Source organism: Motacilla alba, chromosome 8 (assembly GCF_015832195.1).
Source record: "Motacilla alba alba isolate MOTALB_02 chromosome 8, Motacilla_alba_V1.0_pri, whole genome shotgun sequence".
NCBI lineage: Eukaryota > Metazoa > Chordata > Aves > Passeriformes > Motacillidae > Motacilla > Motacilla alba.
This window is the reverse complement of record NC_052023.1, coordinates 18,351,567-18,370,204: the sequence shown is the minus strand read 5'-3', so window position 1 is coordinate 18,370,204 and position 18,638 is coordinate 18,351,567. Positions and strand designations below refer to the sequence as shown.

Here is an 18,638-nt window from a genome sequence, read left to right as displayed (position 1 = left end):
ATTCTTTCCATATAAAGCCTGTGGCTTGCTCAAACCTTAACCACCAGGGAGAACTGCAGAAACTACAGCTGCAGACTGGAGGATCTTCTGGGTGGAATAATTCAGTGACTGGAAGACTTTAATGCATATTGCATGAGTGAATCAGCTGATCATTTTAATACAAACCTCTTAATTTCTTAACTCCTCCTCTTCCACACTGACTATCTAAAGAGGAAAGAAGTTGAGGATTACAGGAGTGTCAGCCATGGGAGCAGGTTTCACCCTGTAAACTCCAAATGGAAGTTCTTGTGATGGCAGGATCAGTGCCGTGACTAATAGTATCACTGTACAGTTTGTTTTGTGAACTGTCCCTTTTTTCTTTTTCCTTTAAAAAATGTCAAATTGAAGATGTCTAATAAAAATGTAAATAATGCAAACTGAAAACTAAATTATCAACATTTTAAAGCAGCATTAATCTCACAGAACATGTTTGGCGTCTTTATGTCCTATATTGCCATTGGGCAACTAGAAAGATAATAAAAATGTAAATAATGCAAACTGAAAACTAAATTATCAAGACTTTAAAGCAGCATTAATCTCACAGAACATGTTTGGCGTCTTTATGTCCTATATTGCCATTGGGCAACTAGAAAGATAATAAAAATGTAAATAATGCAAACTGAAAACTAAATTATCAAGACTTTAAAGCAGCATTAATCTCACAGAACATGTTTGGCATCTTTATGTCCTATGTTGCCATTGGGCAACTAGAAAGACCTATTAAAATAATACTAAAGTACTAGTCCTTGAGGACTACATGACATAATTCTGCAAGTACAAGAAATTGCTCAAGAAAGAGAATCTAAGACACATGCTAAAATACCAAAATACTTCTAAAAAAGACAAGGATACAGACTGATGACAAACTTTCATTATTCAACTTTTTATTAAAATTGAGCTATTTTTACATATTTAAAATACTTTATATCAAAATTACACAATGTTTATGAAAACAATTGTATGCAAATACATAAAAATATGTAAAATCAGAGCTAAGCAATATAAAGCAATATATAGCATGTTTCAAAATGTATTTCAGGACTAGAATACCTGAGTGTGCAACAAGCTGGTTTCCTGCATTTCACTGATTTTAACAGTTAAATTTAATAATGTATCTGATCTCAAATAAAGCACTTTGGTTGGGAGAAACTGCATGGAAAAGGCAGAGATCAAGCGGAGATATTACTCAAGGCCTGTCTTCAGAATCTTCATCCACATGAAGATCCACTGCTTGAGATGCTAGGAAGGACTCCCACGTAGCAAGGCACTTAAAAAACCAAACACATACATCTGAGTAGAGCAGAGAGATTTCTGTGAACTGCTAGCCAAGGAGAAAAAGAATTTTAAAAATAGCAGAATACGCACACATTATCACAAGCTGCTTTTGTAGGACCATGGTAAGAGCAAAATACGGTTTCCTAGGCAGCTCAGTATATGCAAAATGTTAGCTAACATGCTGAGTGAGCTGTAAAGGTCAATTTTACATAATGACAGGCACACACTGTGAGCACTGTAATTGTATGTTGTAGCATGGAAGATGCTAACATTAATTATGCTCTTCTTTAATCTCTTCCTTTAGTTACAGGCAAAGATCTCTTCCAAATAGAAAGCACATTGTCAGGCACTGTTCCCTTGTAATCTCTGAGGATTCCTAATGTATACCCAATTTTCCTTCCAAGTTAAATTAAACCATTTTATTTTTCTAAATAAGGAGAGAATTCATTTTTCCCCAGAGTAATGGGAAAGAAATAGAACCAGAAAGGCAAAGGCTGGGAGTAGGGAAATTGTTATCCTTACAAGTGGTGTTTCTCAGCTTATGGAAAAATGTATTTACAATTGTAAAAACTAATTTTTTTATCTGAAGCATCAATTCTGCAGGCAATAAAATGAAAAAAAAAACCAAAAACCCAGAAAACCAACAACCCAATGACTTTGGTTCAATTTAGCTTAAATGAGTGTTGGCAGCTTGGCAAGCCATTCCAAATCATAAATTATTGTTGAGAGCCATGGCAAGGCTGTCACAAGGTAACCTGCAGTGAGTTGATGCTTGTAACCCAAAGCACCAGGTTTCTACTATTTCAAGTCTGTCAGTAGAACAGGACAGGCAAATTGCTGCAGTAATTTCCTTGTTCTGATGCTATTGAAAAAAAGCCCTTGAAATGGAAATGTTCTTCCAAAATTTTGACTCACACATTCATACCTACTGTTCTTGACAATGCAGCTGATTTACTACTTCCTCTACACAGTTTTTTTCCATGAAGGATCTTTATTATGCACCATAAATAAGTCTTCTGAAATTTCCCAGGAAATATATATTAAAACCTGGACAGAACACTCCATTTAGCTGAACTTTGAATTAAATCAGTGCCCTGAAAACAGCGTTGTTTCCTAACTGAAATATTTTGCCATAAACCATTCAAGCCACAACAACCTGCTAAGCCCAGCTCATTGAAACACCCTGTATCCCTCTGTCATTGCTCGGGAGATATGAAAATGACCCTGCTTGAACTTGCAACCACCTAACTCCATTAGACATTTCTTGTGAATGACTTCCAAACTCTGCCATGAAATATGGAGATTTGATCATACTACACTGAAGAGCTAGGTCCTGGTATAACTGCATGTCTGTGTGTAAGCAGAGTGGGAGGATCTGATAATGTTAAATATAAGCTCGAAGAGAGAAACAAAGAATACACACAGGATGACTGGAGCTGGGGGAATCCATGATGATTCAAGGACACAGAACCAGGAATACCCATAAAATTAAGGATGGCAAAAGTAACAAGAAAAAGAAAAAAAAAGGACGCAGTAGCTTTGTCTCTAAAGACATAAGAAAGGAGAACAAGTTGGTCTGCAAAAAAATGAGAGCAGTTAAAACAGCCAACTGAACTAAAAGATCACAAAGAAAAAGCATGAGCTTATTTTTGCACAGGTTTTTGGCTGTTATCAGGCACAAGATCACTCCTGTTATTCACGTTTTGTCCCCTAGACTAGGGATACCATGAATTTGCTGCCCCAGTCTTTCTCTTCAGATCTTGCTGAAAAAAGCCCCAAGTAACTTCTGCTGCTCTTGCACACAACAACATTATGCTACTGTTCAGAGTGTATCTAAGGTCTGAATTACTGTGCAAAAGAGAGGACTAACAGAGTAAGATTCATGTGGAAATCTGCTTTCTTCACTGACTTTTGGGAGAAATGTTATTGTGAAATGGTACACCAGGGAGAAACAGTGAAGATTCTGCCAACCTGAACAGTGAACTACAAGTGTTGAAAACTGATTTCTGATTTAAAAGGTCTTTTTGACCTTTTGTATAAAGACTTAAAGTTTGATCATTAGATTCTCCCCTACTTCATGTGACACTGTGGCAGCTGAATCTATCTGAGAGGCTTGAGCTGGAACGTGGCCTTTTGGTTTTGAAATGTCTGAGAGGCAGCTGCTAGCAATGTGTCTTCACAGTTTGTGGCACTCAAACCTATCAGTTTCTGTTTGTTAGAGCCCAGCCTGGATCACCATCCTAGAAAGCTGCAAGGCACAGCTGTTTTTCTAAGCTTTTTCTAGGTGTGGTACAAGAAAACATCACTTTTTCTTGAAGAGTCTTTCATTGGCAATGACAGATTTTTTTCTGAACCACAGTTTAATTGATTTACCACATAAGTCCAAGTTTTGTTATTCCATAATTTCAGTAATGTGACTTAAAATACATGTATCAGCATTGGCTGCAATGTAAAAATGTTTTTGTGTTATCTTTGCAACACTGAGCCAAGCTGCACATATTAAAATGCAATCATAATACATTGCTTAACCAGATAGATGTGATCTACTGAAGTCTGTCCAGACAAAGATGCAAAGCACTTTTTTCACACAAGTCATTCAGCGTATAATTTATCCCTGTTTATATAACCAAAACATTTTTCAAAATGTAAGAGCAATGGTGGCTCATTTCACTGTCAGACATCTCAGTGCTCCTACAGATGACAAATTTTATCATTAACCACACCAAAACAAAACTAGGTCCCTGTGCCTTAGGCTCAAGCTTTTCACATTGTGAAGCATGAACTGCATAAACGACATTTTGTTAGTGATGTACACTTCAACATTATTACCAAATGATTTTACTCCATTCTCCTGGGAGGTTGAAAATGGAGATCAAAACAGAGGATCAGCCAGTTTTCACAAAGCAGACAGAAAGGGAAAAAACCCAGAAAATCCAAACTGAGAAAATGAAATGTGTTTGCAAAGGATTGAAATTCATAATCCAATTACTCATAAAAGCCCGATGGAAAACATAAAAAAGCCTAAATACACAAAATGAAATACCAAGAACTTAAATAAGGCCACTTTACCTAAAATATTCTGATTACTACTGGAGGACACATATCTATTCTGGAACATCATTCTTAGAAAAAGCAGCAAAAAGTTTTTCATACAGTACAATTGCATATATAATGAAAAAGGAGATATAAAAATAGAACATGTAGTAAGGATGCTAGCAGAAGCAGTGTGTCACACGCCATGTGTGTTTCTGTTCCAGTTCCCAGTTATCCATGGCTGATACTTTAAAAATAGCACTTATGATGGAATTTTCTGGAGTAGAATCTGAAAATGAAGGCTTGTTTGTGTCTGAGAGAAACAGAAAGTATTTTCATGATTTCTGTGTGCAGGGGAACAAAAACTGGACCACACAGAAAGAGTAATTCGCACTCCAAAAAACGTCTTCCCGAAATTATTTTTAAAAAATTTTAAAGGCTGAAGTGAATGAGGGTTTAAAGATGGATCTGCCTTTGAAGCAACTTGCACAGGGACAAACAGGCTCAGATGGGGGAGCTGTTGAAAATCTCCTGAAGTTTGGTAGCTGAACTCCCAGGCGTGGCTAAGGTAGGATGTGATCAACACCCAGGAGCAGCCAACTTTCTGCTACACGACCAAATGACTGCTTAAATGCACCAGTACAGAGGCCTCTAGGGCAAATAACAAATCTCACCTCTTTTTCTACAGCTTTTACAAGACCAAGAGGTACATAAAGGCTTTGGAGTTAGAGAGAAGTTGCTGTAATGGGGAACAAGTATTGCTTTGCCCTAATGAATCTTTTGGATCAATTTATGCCTGTACAACAATATAGGTCACAGAAATATACTAAATTGTGCTTGAAACACTTAAAAAATCAGGAAATTATTTATGTTTTTGAAAAATAATAAGGTGTGCCAATACCAACAAGAATCTGACTATATCAAAGGTAAGTGATTATCTGATTAAGATGCAAGGGTTTAACAGGATTAATTTCCCATGAGATAAATGAAATCAAATGCTATGCTTTAAAACAAAAGTTCATCCACGAAGAATAGGTTCATCAAGAAAAAACACATCCTTTCAATGCCAAAACTAACTATCATCCCATTTTAGGAAAAAACACCAATCGTCTGCATTTCCTGGAGTACCCAACAAGCAGTGGAAACCCAAACTCTGGTATGTTTGCTGGATTTACAATGTCTAATTAGTCTTTGGGTTGGGCTGTAAAACCTAGCCACTTATTCTGGTGGTTTTCCTGAAAAGAACAGGTTACCAAAATTCATTGGCTGCATATTTACTAGCCATATTAAACAGATGAGAAAAAATTTAAAAATTAGCATATGTTAAACTGCTTCTATTCTTTAAAGCCAGAGTTCAACAGTGCCTGGTTTGAATCTGCTAATCTGCAGCAGCAACACTTCAAACCTGCCAGCTAAGTAACACTGCCAGCACCACCACTAACTCTGTATCCTGCTTTGGATTTAGTAATGCTGCATCTTTAGAATATCTATTTCTAAATTAATGAAACTATTCATGGTGACACTCAGTTCCTCAGAGGAATGCTCCACCCTGTGGACAGTTTGTGATTCCAGCTGTTTGGCAGATGCCTCTTCTGGACTAAGCTGTCAGACAATGGTGTCATGCCTAAGGCCCGAGGAAAAGGAATAAAATAAGTGGTACAGTGTTAACACGTGCTGAATCAATGCTATTTACTTCAGAAATAGAAGTAAACTGATGAACTTTTAAAAACTAAAACCTTTTCATTTTTTCAGAAAGTCCTCCTTATTCTAGCAATGCATTTACTGTCTTTGTAAGTACAATATTATTTTGGATTTAAGACCTTGTGGAATACAGAGAGACTTAAGAATGTATTCAACTCTTTTCCAGAGGAAAGGAAGTACAGAACTGTATGAACCACTGAGACCAGCTACAGGAATACCAAATGATTGGTCAGTCATGGTAATTCTTGGCTCCTAAATGATTTTAAATATATTATAACAAAGCTTGCACATTATCACTTGAAAGCTTTCCTTTTCCCAGGCCGGCACAGGAGCGCCCTGTAAATCTGCAACACTGGGCTTTTATTCACGTCTTTGTTACCACAGCTTTGAGAGACAAAACAGCTGTAGAAACAAAGGAACACTTCTTATTCAAGTTTAATAAATGCAGATAGCCAGTGAACTAGACTACAGGAGTAACTCTTAAAATTGTAAATCTGGAGAAACATAATTACAGGTAACACTTCAGAGTAACATTTAATTCATGTGAACATTAATTCAGCTTAAGGAAGAGATACTCTTTTATGCTAGCTAAGTGATGCTTGACAAGTTGACAGCACAATCCTTAGGCAACTGCAATTAAGGTGAAACCCAAACAAACGTAAGGTCATATTCTTTGCCCATTGTGACAAAGATGAAATGACATTTTGGAAATTCTAGTGTACTTTGACATGCTGCTGTGTTGTTTTTGACCACACTGGCTTAGGTTTTATACAGTTTTGAAGGGCTGCATTCTCTACTGCAGCACCATCAGAAAATATAAGATGCCTGTCTCTCAGTACTTTGTGGTTCCCAAGATTTTAAGGGCTGCAGAGAATGAATGTGAACAGAAATGACTCCTTCTTTGGTTGTGTGCCTGGGAAATGCAGTCAGCAAGGGGAATAATGAGAAGTACAGTGAGATGCTGCTGTAGAGAAGAGAATGGGACACTGCTCGTGGAGAGGCACAAGTAGTTTACCTGAGGGGTGGGGGAATTAGTGGAAAGGATAAGAAGCAGGTAGTCACTAAGTTAGAAAGCAGGAGACGATTCCTCATAGGAGCTGGACAGAAGAACGGGGCAACTGAAGCACATTCATAGCATCCATGATGCCTGGGAAAATGGACAGAACATGCTTTGGGGAAGAGAAAAGGCAGGAAATAACACGAGGGATGTTACAGCAAGAAAAGGCTTAGTAAGCATCAAATGGTGCATCAAAAGTCTGAATGAGAAACTTCAGATATGTGAAAGAATGCTAATGAAGCAAGTAATAACTGAACAAGTGAAAAACACAGTAACAGACACTGTGTTTGTGCATGGGTGTAATGAGTCAGACTCTAACTATTACATTTTAAGGTTGCATTCTCTTTCCTACTGAAAACATAAAAATAATATTCTGCTTCTCAGGTTTCTGAGATTCCCTTCCTGAAGTTTCACTCCCAAACGGCAGGAGCAGATGCCAGAGCTTCTTGTCCTGCTGCTTTCTGGAGTACACACTTGTAGTTTGAGATACACGGCCCTCTGACAGTAATCACTTCTCTAATATTTAACTATCACCATTAACCACGCGTCTTAAATAAATGATTTTTAGGTGAAAACTCCCAATCAAAATATTAACTTTATCAAGTTCTTTTGAGTATCATGATTAGACAATGATTTTCTGATAAAACAGAAAAAAATTGGTAAGCTCTTACTTTGCAAACAAGGATAGAGTTAGCACAATGTTACTTTTTATTACAACTGCTGTAGTAACATAAGGTGCTTTTTCTAAAATGTAGATCTACAAAGATGTAACAGCACAACCATTTAATGAAGATTTCAATATTCAAGAAAAGCACCAACAAAAGATTGTGTCTCAGTATAAATTAACTTGTCTGGTATTTCAGAGGCTATTTAAGAAGAACCTCTGGCAGTTACAGAGACAGCTGAATAATTTTCTACAGTTTGTGGCTTAAGAACAGCAATTTAAAGTACAATATGTGCTTTGGTGCTCTGGATTAAACTTCTAATTCAGCAAAAAAACCATTTCTAGATAGGAAAAAGAACCAAATAATTGTTTTTATATTTTAGCTAATCATTCACAAAGAAAATATTCTGATATATTCAGCATTGTTTTAACATACATATTGCTGCTATAGAAGTCAGAGACCATCAATAAATGAAGACAATGTTAGAGGATGCCAAAAGCTTGCTGCCTGATTTCTGAAAATATTTTGATCTTAATATGTAACAACAGATTGTCAATGTCCATGCATCTCACAGACTGCATGTTAATTAATTAGACTTGATGATCAAGAGCTCTGTCTTTTCAATTATGTTTTAACAAAATGATCTGTAAAATCAGAGCACTGCCATTGGTGTGCAATCCATAAAAGACTCAGACTACAGGACTGAAGTTACAGATACCAAAATATATCTGTAAAAATGACTAATTTATGATTAATAGATGGCTCAGTGCATTGCATTTTTTCCCCAAAAGTAAGGAGAAATGACTTAAAAATCTTCAAGACATCTGGGATATTTTCAAAATGCGCATTTCAATCAACATTTTGTTCCCCATGAGGAACCCTCACAGAATGCTTAATGTATTTTGTTACATGTTTTCAAATTCTCCTTCCTAGCATATATTCTTGGAAATTCTTACCAAGAATATTACCTGCAGCATTTGAGCTGAAAATAAAAATCTGATGGAATCACATTTAAATTTTTCCTCATACAGGTCTGAGCCTTCCAGAGGGCTTCTTCATGCTCTCACAGCAAAATGTTTCCAAACTGAAATATAGCAGCTGACACTGAACCAAAAATCATGTTCCAAGTTGTTGTGGTTAGTAAAACAAGAGTGCCCTCTGTCGATGATGAACTCAGGATCAACGACTTGGGCACAATAAAACATATCCTGATTGAAATCTGTCAAATTAAGGATAACTGCTCCACTATTCCCACAGAAACCGATTCCTAAGTTATCAAATGTTTGAAATAAAATGGAAAAATTCCTCTTCACAAACAACCCATGGACTTCTTCACTGAAATAGTGAAAAAATAACATTTTTGTGAGAAAGAGTTTTACCTCTTCATAATACCGGAGATTATTCTCAGCCACATTCATGAATGTTGATCTCATATCCCACTGCATGTTCTGCTTCCACCTGTCCCAATCTGCTTTCAGAGCATTATTGGCACGTTCAACTTTGTCTTCAAGTTTTCCAATCTCTTCTGAGAACTAAACATTAATTTTAAACATTAAAAAATATTAAGAAAATCACCATTTCCAAAATTATTTAAATCAATTGACTGTAGTGGAGAGAGAGAACTGCAGAACCAAGGCTGGTACTTAACTTAGCAAAGAAAGTCTTTCCCCAGAGATAAATTTAAAAATAATTCTTAATTAATAAGTCACTACAACTTCTGAAATATTAATAACAGAAAATATAGATGAGAATGAAAGTGTTCCTGGAGATATATTTTTTCACTGAGAGAAGTTACAGACCCTGGCACCTCTTCACTAGCACTTGACATTAATGCATCAAAAAAGAAATATATAGAGGGCTTTACTGAAGCAGAATCGATTGTACAAATTAGATTTGGCGAGGAAAACTGAGAAAATCTTGTCAGAATCTTTGATAACAGGAGAAAACAGAATGGGGAGAAGACAGCAGAAATCAAAATCACAAACTTTCTGATTTCTTGCCTGTCACATTACCATCTTTTCTTGTGGAACTGTGTGTGACCATACTAGGGAAAAAGAAATACAGAAGTAGAGAAAGAAATTAAATTAAAGGACTTCTACAGAGAAGAAACTCTTTCACAGCAATCCAGGACCCAAAACTTTGAGGGCTCTTCAAACATTACTTGCTTCTAATTACTGTAGATGCACAAGCTGATTTGCCAGCTAATGGGAGTAAGTGGACAGCAGCCCTGTCTTTAATGAGTTTTTCTGGTCTTCTCAGTAATTCGGTTGCCTGTTGTCATTTACTCATCAGCTGTGTCTGTTCTGGCTGGCACCAGGTCACAGAACAGGGTACATCTCCTGTGGCTACAGTGCAAAATCCCCTGCTGGGACTGCAGAGCCACTGTCTGCAGCAGGAGAGAAGGCAGGCACAAACACCACCAAAATAAGGAACATCAAGCAGGAAAACTTAATTCCTCCAATTGCTTCCATTACAACTCAGGCTCCATACATTTCTTCTTCATCCTTATATTGTGCCATAAAGCAAAGAGTTTCCTCCTTATACCACACCTGTGTAAAGTTGGATAGCTACTTAGCTACTTTTGCTTTCTGCAGAGCTGGTGTTTTCATTGATAGGAAGTTCAGGATTCCAGGACTAACTTCCAGGATTTTAAAGGAATGCTTATGCTCCTGGTAGAACACAGAAACATCAAAACTCAGAGCAAGACACGGAAAGTCTGGGTGCACAGCCTCCAGCTTGGACCATGCAGGGGAGGACAGTGATCAAGTGCAACAGGAGTGATGCTGCCATCAAACACACACTGAATCATCAAACACTGCCTGAAAGGGTCACAGAACCTGGATCCCATTCAAGTCTTAAAGAAGCCATGAACTCCTTAGCTAGTAAAACTGAAAATTTCATCTGAATCAACGTTTTCCACAGTCAATAGCAAACATTTTTAGTTGGATTTGATTTCCACACAGATTTTCTTTGCCACACTTCTAGGTTCATGACATACTGGTTATTAATGAGGAACAAAATGAAAAAAGAATAATTCTACTTTACTGAAAAGCCCAAGTTCAGTTATCTGGCCATACCACTAATCAAGCTACAGACAAGGATAATTTCAACTATTAACACTGCATTCAAAATGAAAAGGCTAATCCAAAGCTTAAATGTGGGGGGATTACCTTTAAAGGAATTACAGACAACTGGATTTGGTATTTTGACCATGTTCCATGCTAATTGCCTTTCCTTCAAATACCAAGAAATGAATGTGCACAGAATACTGAAAACGATGACATTTTAAAGGTGATTTAGAGTAGGAAAGGCAGCTGAATCCATTCTCTGCTTTTGCAAAAAAAAAAAAAAAAAAGAAGTTCCTATGTAGGAATACACTAGTCTACACACATAAAGAACTTCTCTGACTTAGAAATCCTGGCTGCAGCAGCTTCCCCTTACCTCGGTCTTTATAATTTTAAGTTATTTTACAGTTTGTTTTTGTCTAGCCTTTTCTAGGAACTACAAACTTCTTCCATACTGTAGTCAGAACATGATATGGACAGGTAGACTATTTTTACAACTCTGCCTGGATATGCAGTTTAAACATCCCACTCCAAAGCCCCAAAGAAACCACATGCTGTATTAAGGCAGGGGTTGGACTTATTATCTAAAGGCAGCATTATGCCACATTGTCTCCATGTCAAGTAGACACATTCAAGTTTTTTCAAGACTGAAAAAACCCATCAATGCTGCTCTCTTTAGGTGCCATGACAGCAGAAATTAAAGAAGAATGGCTTGAACTTAACAAAAAAATCTAGTTTTTGTTAAGTCCAAGTCAAAAGAAACCTAGTGTGTTCCTCATTTACAAGATGTAAATTGTTATAATTGATCCTGCAAATTAAACAGGATTCTGAATCCATTTTCTTACATGGATCTCACTGAGGCAGCCAGTGTGAGAAATGAAATCTCCCACCAGTGATGGCCAGAGGCCAGCACAGCACTCATCAGACATGGGACCAGAGCTCAGGAAGGTGGGAGCCAGGCATTGCTAGAGCAGAGTGCTGCCATACACGGACTGTGTGACTGTAGCCAAAGAGACATGGCCCAACAGCCAAACTACATGGTGACACAGCATTTTACACCATCTCACTATGCAAAATAGCACGAATTTCTATCTGCTATGTGAATTAATCCTACAGCTTGGTGATACTAACCCCTTTTTAGCCTGGAGTTAAAACACAAAATATATTCAGAATGTAAGAGATTCAGCATTTCATCTCTTTACTACTCAGTTTCAAGCCTGAACACTAGAATCCTTAAGTTGGCATTTAACGCTTATCTTGCTCTGTCAGAGCACATTAATACCAACCTTTTTTCAGAATTATTATCAGCCCTAGTGGCAAGACTAAAACTGTTAAAAATGCCCAAACCATAGAGGGATACAGTAGCATTGCTGTGTAACCTTCAGGATGGAGTGTGGGAATCATGGAGCAGCATATCCCACCGTCTTTACAGCCACAGCTCTGGAGGTAAGAAATGTCTAGATAAGCAGGAGGGTACCAAAGTTGGGCCCAATCTCTCTGTCAGAGCCTGCATCCAAAATCACAGTCTTCACACCATCCATACCCTGAATGACTACCTCCTTTGTGGACCAAATTTTGAAGTAGAAGCCAAGGTTTTGGCTTTTGTAGCAGCACCAGAAGCAGCTTTCTAACATAATTCAAGAAAACATTTTTTTTCCCAGCTGATGAGCTTAATGTCCCATAAGGTTTAATTTGCAATTCCAGTCTATTTCATCTGCGCTGACCTTAGGGATGTTTTACATTCTTCTGCTGTACAATCCTGTGTTTGTTAAATCATTTAATGTTTGCCACGACCAATGCTAAATATCTCACAGCCTTTTATCAGCTCTAATGACAGTCTGAGACTCCTTATCTGTGGTGGAAATGTACTTCAAATGAGATTAGGGTTCATGCCACTCATTGTCAGCAAAATTTCTGGCTACTAGATTGCACTGACAAGTTCAATCTGACATCTACGAGATCATTAGAAGCTACAAGGTTCTGCTTAGAAATAGGTATGTGCAAATACACCCCAATTTGGTGTCTGAGACCCGTTCCAACAACATACCTGTGTTATGACCACCTTTATTAAGAAATAAGTCTTGTTAGAAGTGTTAGAAAAAGATTTCAACACATAATAAAAATGAAAACATAGTAAAAAAATGACCAAGAAAATAGTTAAGTCCCTTGAATGGTTAAAAATACGGTACACCATTCTCTGTTGCCAAACTATGCTTACTAGAAAAAGGCTTCAGCTTCTAATTAAGAAAAAGTCTTCAGGATACAGCTGCCACTCAATTAGAGAACACAGGATTTTATTATCAGATTAGACTAACAGACATCTGTTTTACTGCTCTTCTGAGACTGCAAGGAGAACCAGACTCTCAAAAACAGGATTCTCAGAAATTAGTAAGAAATAGAGGGGTTGGAAAGATAGAGCAAAGATCTGTACACCTGGGTAATTAGAGTGTCCAAAGCCTTTACCGAACTGTAAATGCAGATATGGAAATATATACACAGTGAAAAAAATAAGTTTGGGCAAACTGATTTCAAAATCCTAGTGAATAGTACAAACATCTCAGGATGGAGTAAACCACTGTCAGTATCAAATCGACACAGTACGATCAATACTGTGCTAAAATAAAAATATTCCTTTTTTATTTGTAATAGTTCAGTAAAAGGGAGTGCATGCACACTGTCTGAGAGCTCCATCAGATTATACCAGGAAATGCATCCTGAAAAGACAGCACGTCCTGCCAGGCTATGGTGTCTTTTCTACAGTAAACAATGAGTCTGGCTGCTGAACAAGCTGTATGGAGCTGAATTCATATCTGAATGCACCTGCCATGGCTACCCAACTCCCAGCCTAGGGGGCTTCTCCAACTCACCATCCTCTGTGCATTTTATAAGAGCTTCAGGCTTTAAACTAAGAAAAAGGACAGGAGAAACAGCTAATAAAGTAGAAAAACAAATACAAATTACAGAACACAAAATTTCTGCTTCAGGGAAAAAACCCCAAAACCAGAGATATTTACTTAATGTCCCACTGCAGTACACAGAGGCAAATTGTTATATAATATACCATAGCCATTGCAGATATCAGAGTTCAGCAATATATTCTTATTTATTCATCTCAGTGCCAAAAAAAATGAAATGAAAATATGCATTTCAAGTGCCAAAAAACTATCCAAACAGCTCATCTTTACATGGAAACTAATTATAACAAGCCAAATAAAAAGTATCTGAAATGTTAAAGATTTTCTCCTTTGATGTACTAAAAAGGTATTAGTCATTTTTACATATTATTTACACTGTACAACACTTGGTGCAACACTGTGCTAAAAGAACATTATTTAGGCTGGAGAGTTTAACAGTCAAAAATTTTAAAAATGCCTATTCCCATCCCAGAGGTTGTTTTTAATTGGTTGCTGAGCCCTGCTGGTGGTTTTGGGGATGCCTGTCCCCATGGGGTACCAGTTACTGTCTCACTGCACTAGAATGAATGGAGGTTTCATACTGGAAGCAAAAAAATATCCCTGGGCCCAACTAGAAAAAACAGAAACCTGTAAGAATAGAATGCAGAACACTTTAATTTAAATAACTTCAATGAACAGTTTTGCTGATTCTAATCTCCTCCTCTACCTCTCCTACACCAATGAAGCAGCAGCTACAAGAGCACGTCAGCAACTGCTACTTTCTTTTAACTCCAAGCGTGGAATGGAAAAGCTAAAAACAAGCTGTGGTACAGTCTGTGTTGACACAGGCCAGTGGGTGCCCACCATGACCAGCAGCCCCGCTACTGAAGCGCTGCTTCTTCCTGGTGATGGCCTTTGTGTGGCACAAAGAGCTGCCAGGGGTGGGGACAGCCCCCAGTCCCAGCCCGTGGCCTCAGAGGACACGCGTCCCTCTGCGCCTCTCCTGCCGGTACCATACGGCCTGGAAGAGTCTGGCTTTCTGAAAACACTTACCAGATCCTTCTCTGTCTTTTTATTGGCTAAAGCATCAACTTTGGAATCCAGCTCGCCTTGAATTTGGTCTCTCCTTTTCAAAACACCCTTAGTATGGAAGAAAAAAAAAAAAAAAGAAGAAGTGCATCAAATTTAGCTCTTTCAGAAAACCATCAAACAAGTTGGCTATTTGATAAACAAGAGCACAGAATTATACCATTTAATAATTTTGACATGATATATGCTTTCTCAAAAAAAATTAAAATAATGAATACTTTTTTCATACCTGTATTTTATCTTACAGGCTTTTCAATATTCTTACTAAATCCAAAATCAGTGCCACAAGAATCTGCCATACACAATATCACTGCCAGTTGTGTGAGCAGAACTGCTGCAGCAGTTTACTTGGTATCAGCTTAACTTACAATATATTCATTTAAAAACAGCAACATGAGTTTGCCAAATCTCATGAACAGAAGTATCTTCTTTGAGTAAAATTTACAATATAAAGTAGAATGATTAGAAATAATATACAAGGCATTATTGAAATTGTGACTTTAACCTTTAATATTATTTTATAAGTGCCAAATATAGTTCTGGCAGATCAGAAAAAAAATCAGAAAAATCAGATAAAATTATCATAGGAATGAGAGGTTTTCTACCATTAATATATGTGCTTATTTTCAGCATATACAATTTTTACCTCCTTTGAAACTCTCTTATCAGGTATTGGGTTTTTAGCATAATGTCAAAAAATAATTAGAAAGGGGAAGCAATATTATTCTTTAAGCTACAAAACATGAACAGTATTACAGATTAAATTTCCATTTTCAATGCTCATTTGCTCTGAGACCTTGATGAAGCCTTACAAATGTCTCTTTGTCTTAGCTTCCTCATCTGTAAAAGCACACTCAGGTATGCTTATCTTGCAGAAGTGTTGCAAAGCTTTAGTCTTTTTGAAAAAAAAATCAGAACCAGGACATACATAATTACAAATCTCAAAGCCTTCTTTTACATTACCTTGCCACAACTGGTTTTACTGCTTCTTTTGCAGAGATGTTCAGTATTCACCTCTAGCACAGGGCATGTTGAAACAGCACAGGGCACAAGCAGCTCTACCTTCTCTAGCTCTCTTTTTTGACTGAGTTCTTTCTGAAATCTTGATACTTCATCAAACATGGTAGAATAATTTAAGAGCTTAATTTTCAAGTAATTTTTCAATGTTTCTTTTTGAACAGGTAATCACTATAAAAATCTGGTAAATCTGACTTTGGGCTTTTCTGAGCAATAGATCAGCAATATAGATGAATGCAGATCAATACCCTGGAATCTTTCAGTTAGATAAATTCAGAAAATGTTTATCTGGAAGCACAGAAGCAAAAAAAAAATGTCTGGAACAGCTTTTCTTCATAATACAAATGTTTTCTCTTTTTTCCTATTTCTTTTGCCTCTTTTAAAACTTTAATGATGGCTTAGCAACATTTATCACATATACACTTTAAATTACAAGACAAAACCTATTAATATTAAGGTGCTACATCAACAAGTGCTGACTTCTAATTGCAGGCAAAGGCACTACACTTTTAAAACATATTATTATACTTCTACAGGGTTTTTTTTGTATAATACTTAATGGTACCTTGCCACAAAACCCACAAATAATTTTATGTGGACCCATAACTAATTAATGATGTAATTTGTACCCTGAGGGACAGCAGATTTGTTCTGTGGGTCAGCTAGGAAGGGGTTGGTCCAGATGTAAATATTTTAGTTATGAATCCAACTCTTTTCCTAGTTACAGGCTGAATGTTCAACACTGGAAAATGCAGGGATTGTATTGTATTGGTCACACCTTATTCTGCACATTTGCATGTGATCTTGGCAGCACTGCACCAAGGTCCCTGTGATGAGGGGTTAAACACACTTCTGAAAGGCTTACTAGTGGGTGACTCCCATAGGGCATTTTTAGGTATTTTATTTTAGTGATTAGTATTTCCCTCTTCAAAGTGCAAAAGTAAAATAAAAATCCATGGTGAATGAAGGGAAAGGAACAGTTGTGAAACAGGGATGAGCTACTGAAGGCTCTTCCCTAGGACAGGACCTCATGGCAGCCTAATACTGTGTTACAAGCACTGCATCAAGAAAGCTACAAGCAAAAAAAAATGCAGTAAGGTAAGCAGTAAGCAACAGTACGGTGTGCACGAAGAGACAGGTACTCATCCCGGGGCTCGTCCCCAGAAATCTTTCTGTGCTCTGCACAAAACAGAATGCCTGAGAAAGGGTCAGGGTGAGTCAGGCTGCAAAACAGAAGGCAATGGGTGGGCAGCATCTCCTCAGTAGCATGAAGACTACAACTGATTATGGGTAACAGATATAGAAATTCTGTAAAACAAGGTTGGAAGTGGGGGAGAAGATGCGCTGCAATTGCTAGGACAGTATCTCTTCAGATCTTTAAGCAAAGCAGTACCTACCTCCATCCCCCAGAAAATAATGAGGACTGTGAGATACAGGACATTTTGTATGGCCCCTTTTTCTGGGAAGCTTATTTTAAAGACAGCAGTCATTGCAGCAGGAATTCCTAAATCTCAGTAGCTAAACCTTACTGAGAAAGTGGCAATACCCTGCAGAGTGCCACCAAAGGCTCAGTAAACTTGGGTCTCGCTCTACCCATGGACTGTAAGACTCTTGCAGCCCTACCCAGAAACCACTGCAGCAGGAGCGGGTTCCCAGCAGTAACAGATTCTGCAGCTGGCATTGCTCAAAGCCTAGACAAAGAGGGGTTTGTACACATGTTCTGCTTTCTGTAGGCAGCAAAGTGGGAATTATGACATACTGAATCCAGTTACTTTATTATGTTGATTATCCACCAGCACTGACTGTATCTGGAGTCTGATTTTTTACATCCTCTCCAAGTGTAAGCAAAATACATACATAAAGGGAACTGAGAGCAGTAGCTTATGGCAAAAACTAACACATGCTTATATAATGGTGCAGGGACTGGAAGTTCCCAGCTGTTCTGGAAAAATAAAACATACTTAGGAAGAGCTCCTAGAAAGGGAAAAACCTCTCCACTCCTTTTCCCACACACAATCTGTTACTCAATGAGTTCATATTTTGGCAGTGTCAGGGAAGGTCTTTCTCAACTGCTGTTCCCAAACCCTCACTGCTACAATGCAGAGCTCACTGAAGATGACAACACTAGACACCCTAGCACAGCTACCCATGGCTGCCTGCCAGGCAAAATCAAGCTCTTCTTATTTGGAAGGGGCACCTCTTGCCTGATTAGCAAGAGAAACAGGACCAATTAGACCCCCCAGTAATGGACAGATATCATATGCCGTGCACGCTTTGTACTGAGTAAATACAGGGACTGTGAAGTCATTTTCATCAGCTACAAATTCCCTCCTGAACACGGTCACTGGACTAAGCCCAATTTTATACTGAGCCATAAAGAGTTCTTCAGGAAACCTTACCATGAGAATTTCACTGTAGAGAACATATTCATGTAGAATGGGCAGCAGGTGCTCTGAGAGTCCTGCCATTTGCTTCTCCGTAGCCCTGCAGCAGCGGTCGATGCAGCTGGCCAGGCCCTTCAGAGAGTCGGCTATGTCTTCTTCTGATGCTGACCACAGCGTGTGGATGGGGCCAAACTCCTTCATTTCATTAAAATAGTCTTAAAAGGAACATATACACATATTACTCTTCATTAATAGAGTTCTAAGTGATACTAACTGCAACTTTGTATTTACTGTGAACCAAGCAGGAGACTGACGCTAATTTTAAATTTGCTCAAATGACCCAGATAAGTAAACCCCAGTTCACTGTTTATGAATAAACTAATCAATTAATGTATTGTAATTAAGTAGCTTTGAGAAAT

At 37.8% G+C, this 18,638-nt stretch overlaps 1 protein-coding gene across 1 annotated transcript in view; it reads right to left on the bottom strand.

The window, feature by feature from the left end:
• Positions 1-911: 911 nt before the first annotated feature.
• Positions 912-18,638, bottom strand: part of SNX7 (sorting nexin 7) — a 29,742-nt gene continuing 12,015 nt past the window's right edge. Inside the window, exons 6-9 of the mRNA XM_038144547.1 lie at positions 18,235-18,434; positions 14,783-14,869; positions 9,150-9,302; positions 912-1,306 (exon numbers count right to left, since the gene is read on the bottom strand). Coding sequence (XP_038000475.1) covers positions 1,226-1,306; positions 9,150-9,302; positions 14,783-14,869; positions 18,235-18,434 — 521 coding nt within the window. The 3' untranslated portion in view covers positions 912-1,225. The remainder of the gene's footprint in view (positions 1,307-9,149; positions 9,303-14,782; positions 14,870-18,234; positions 18,435-18,638) is intronic.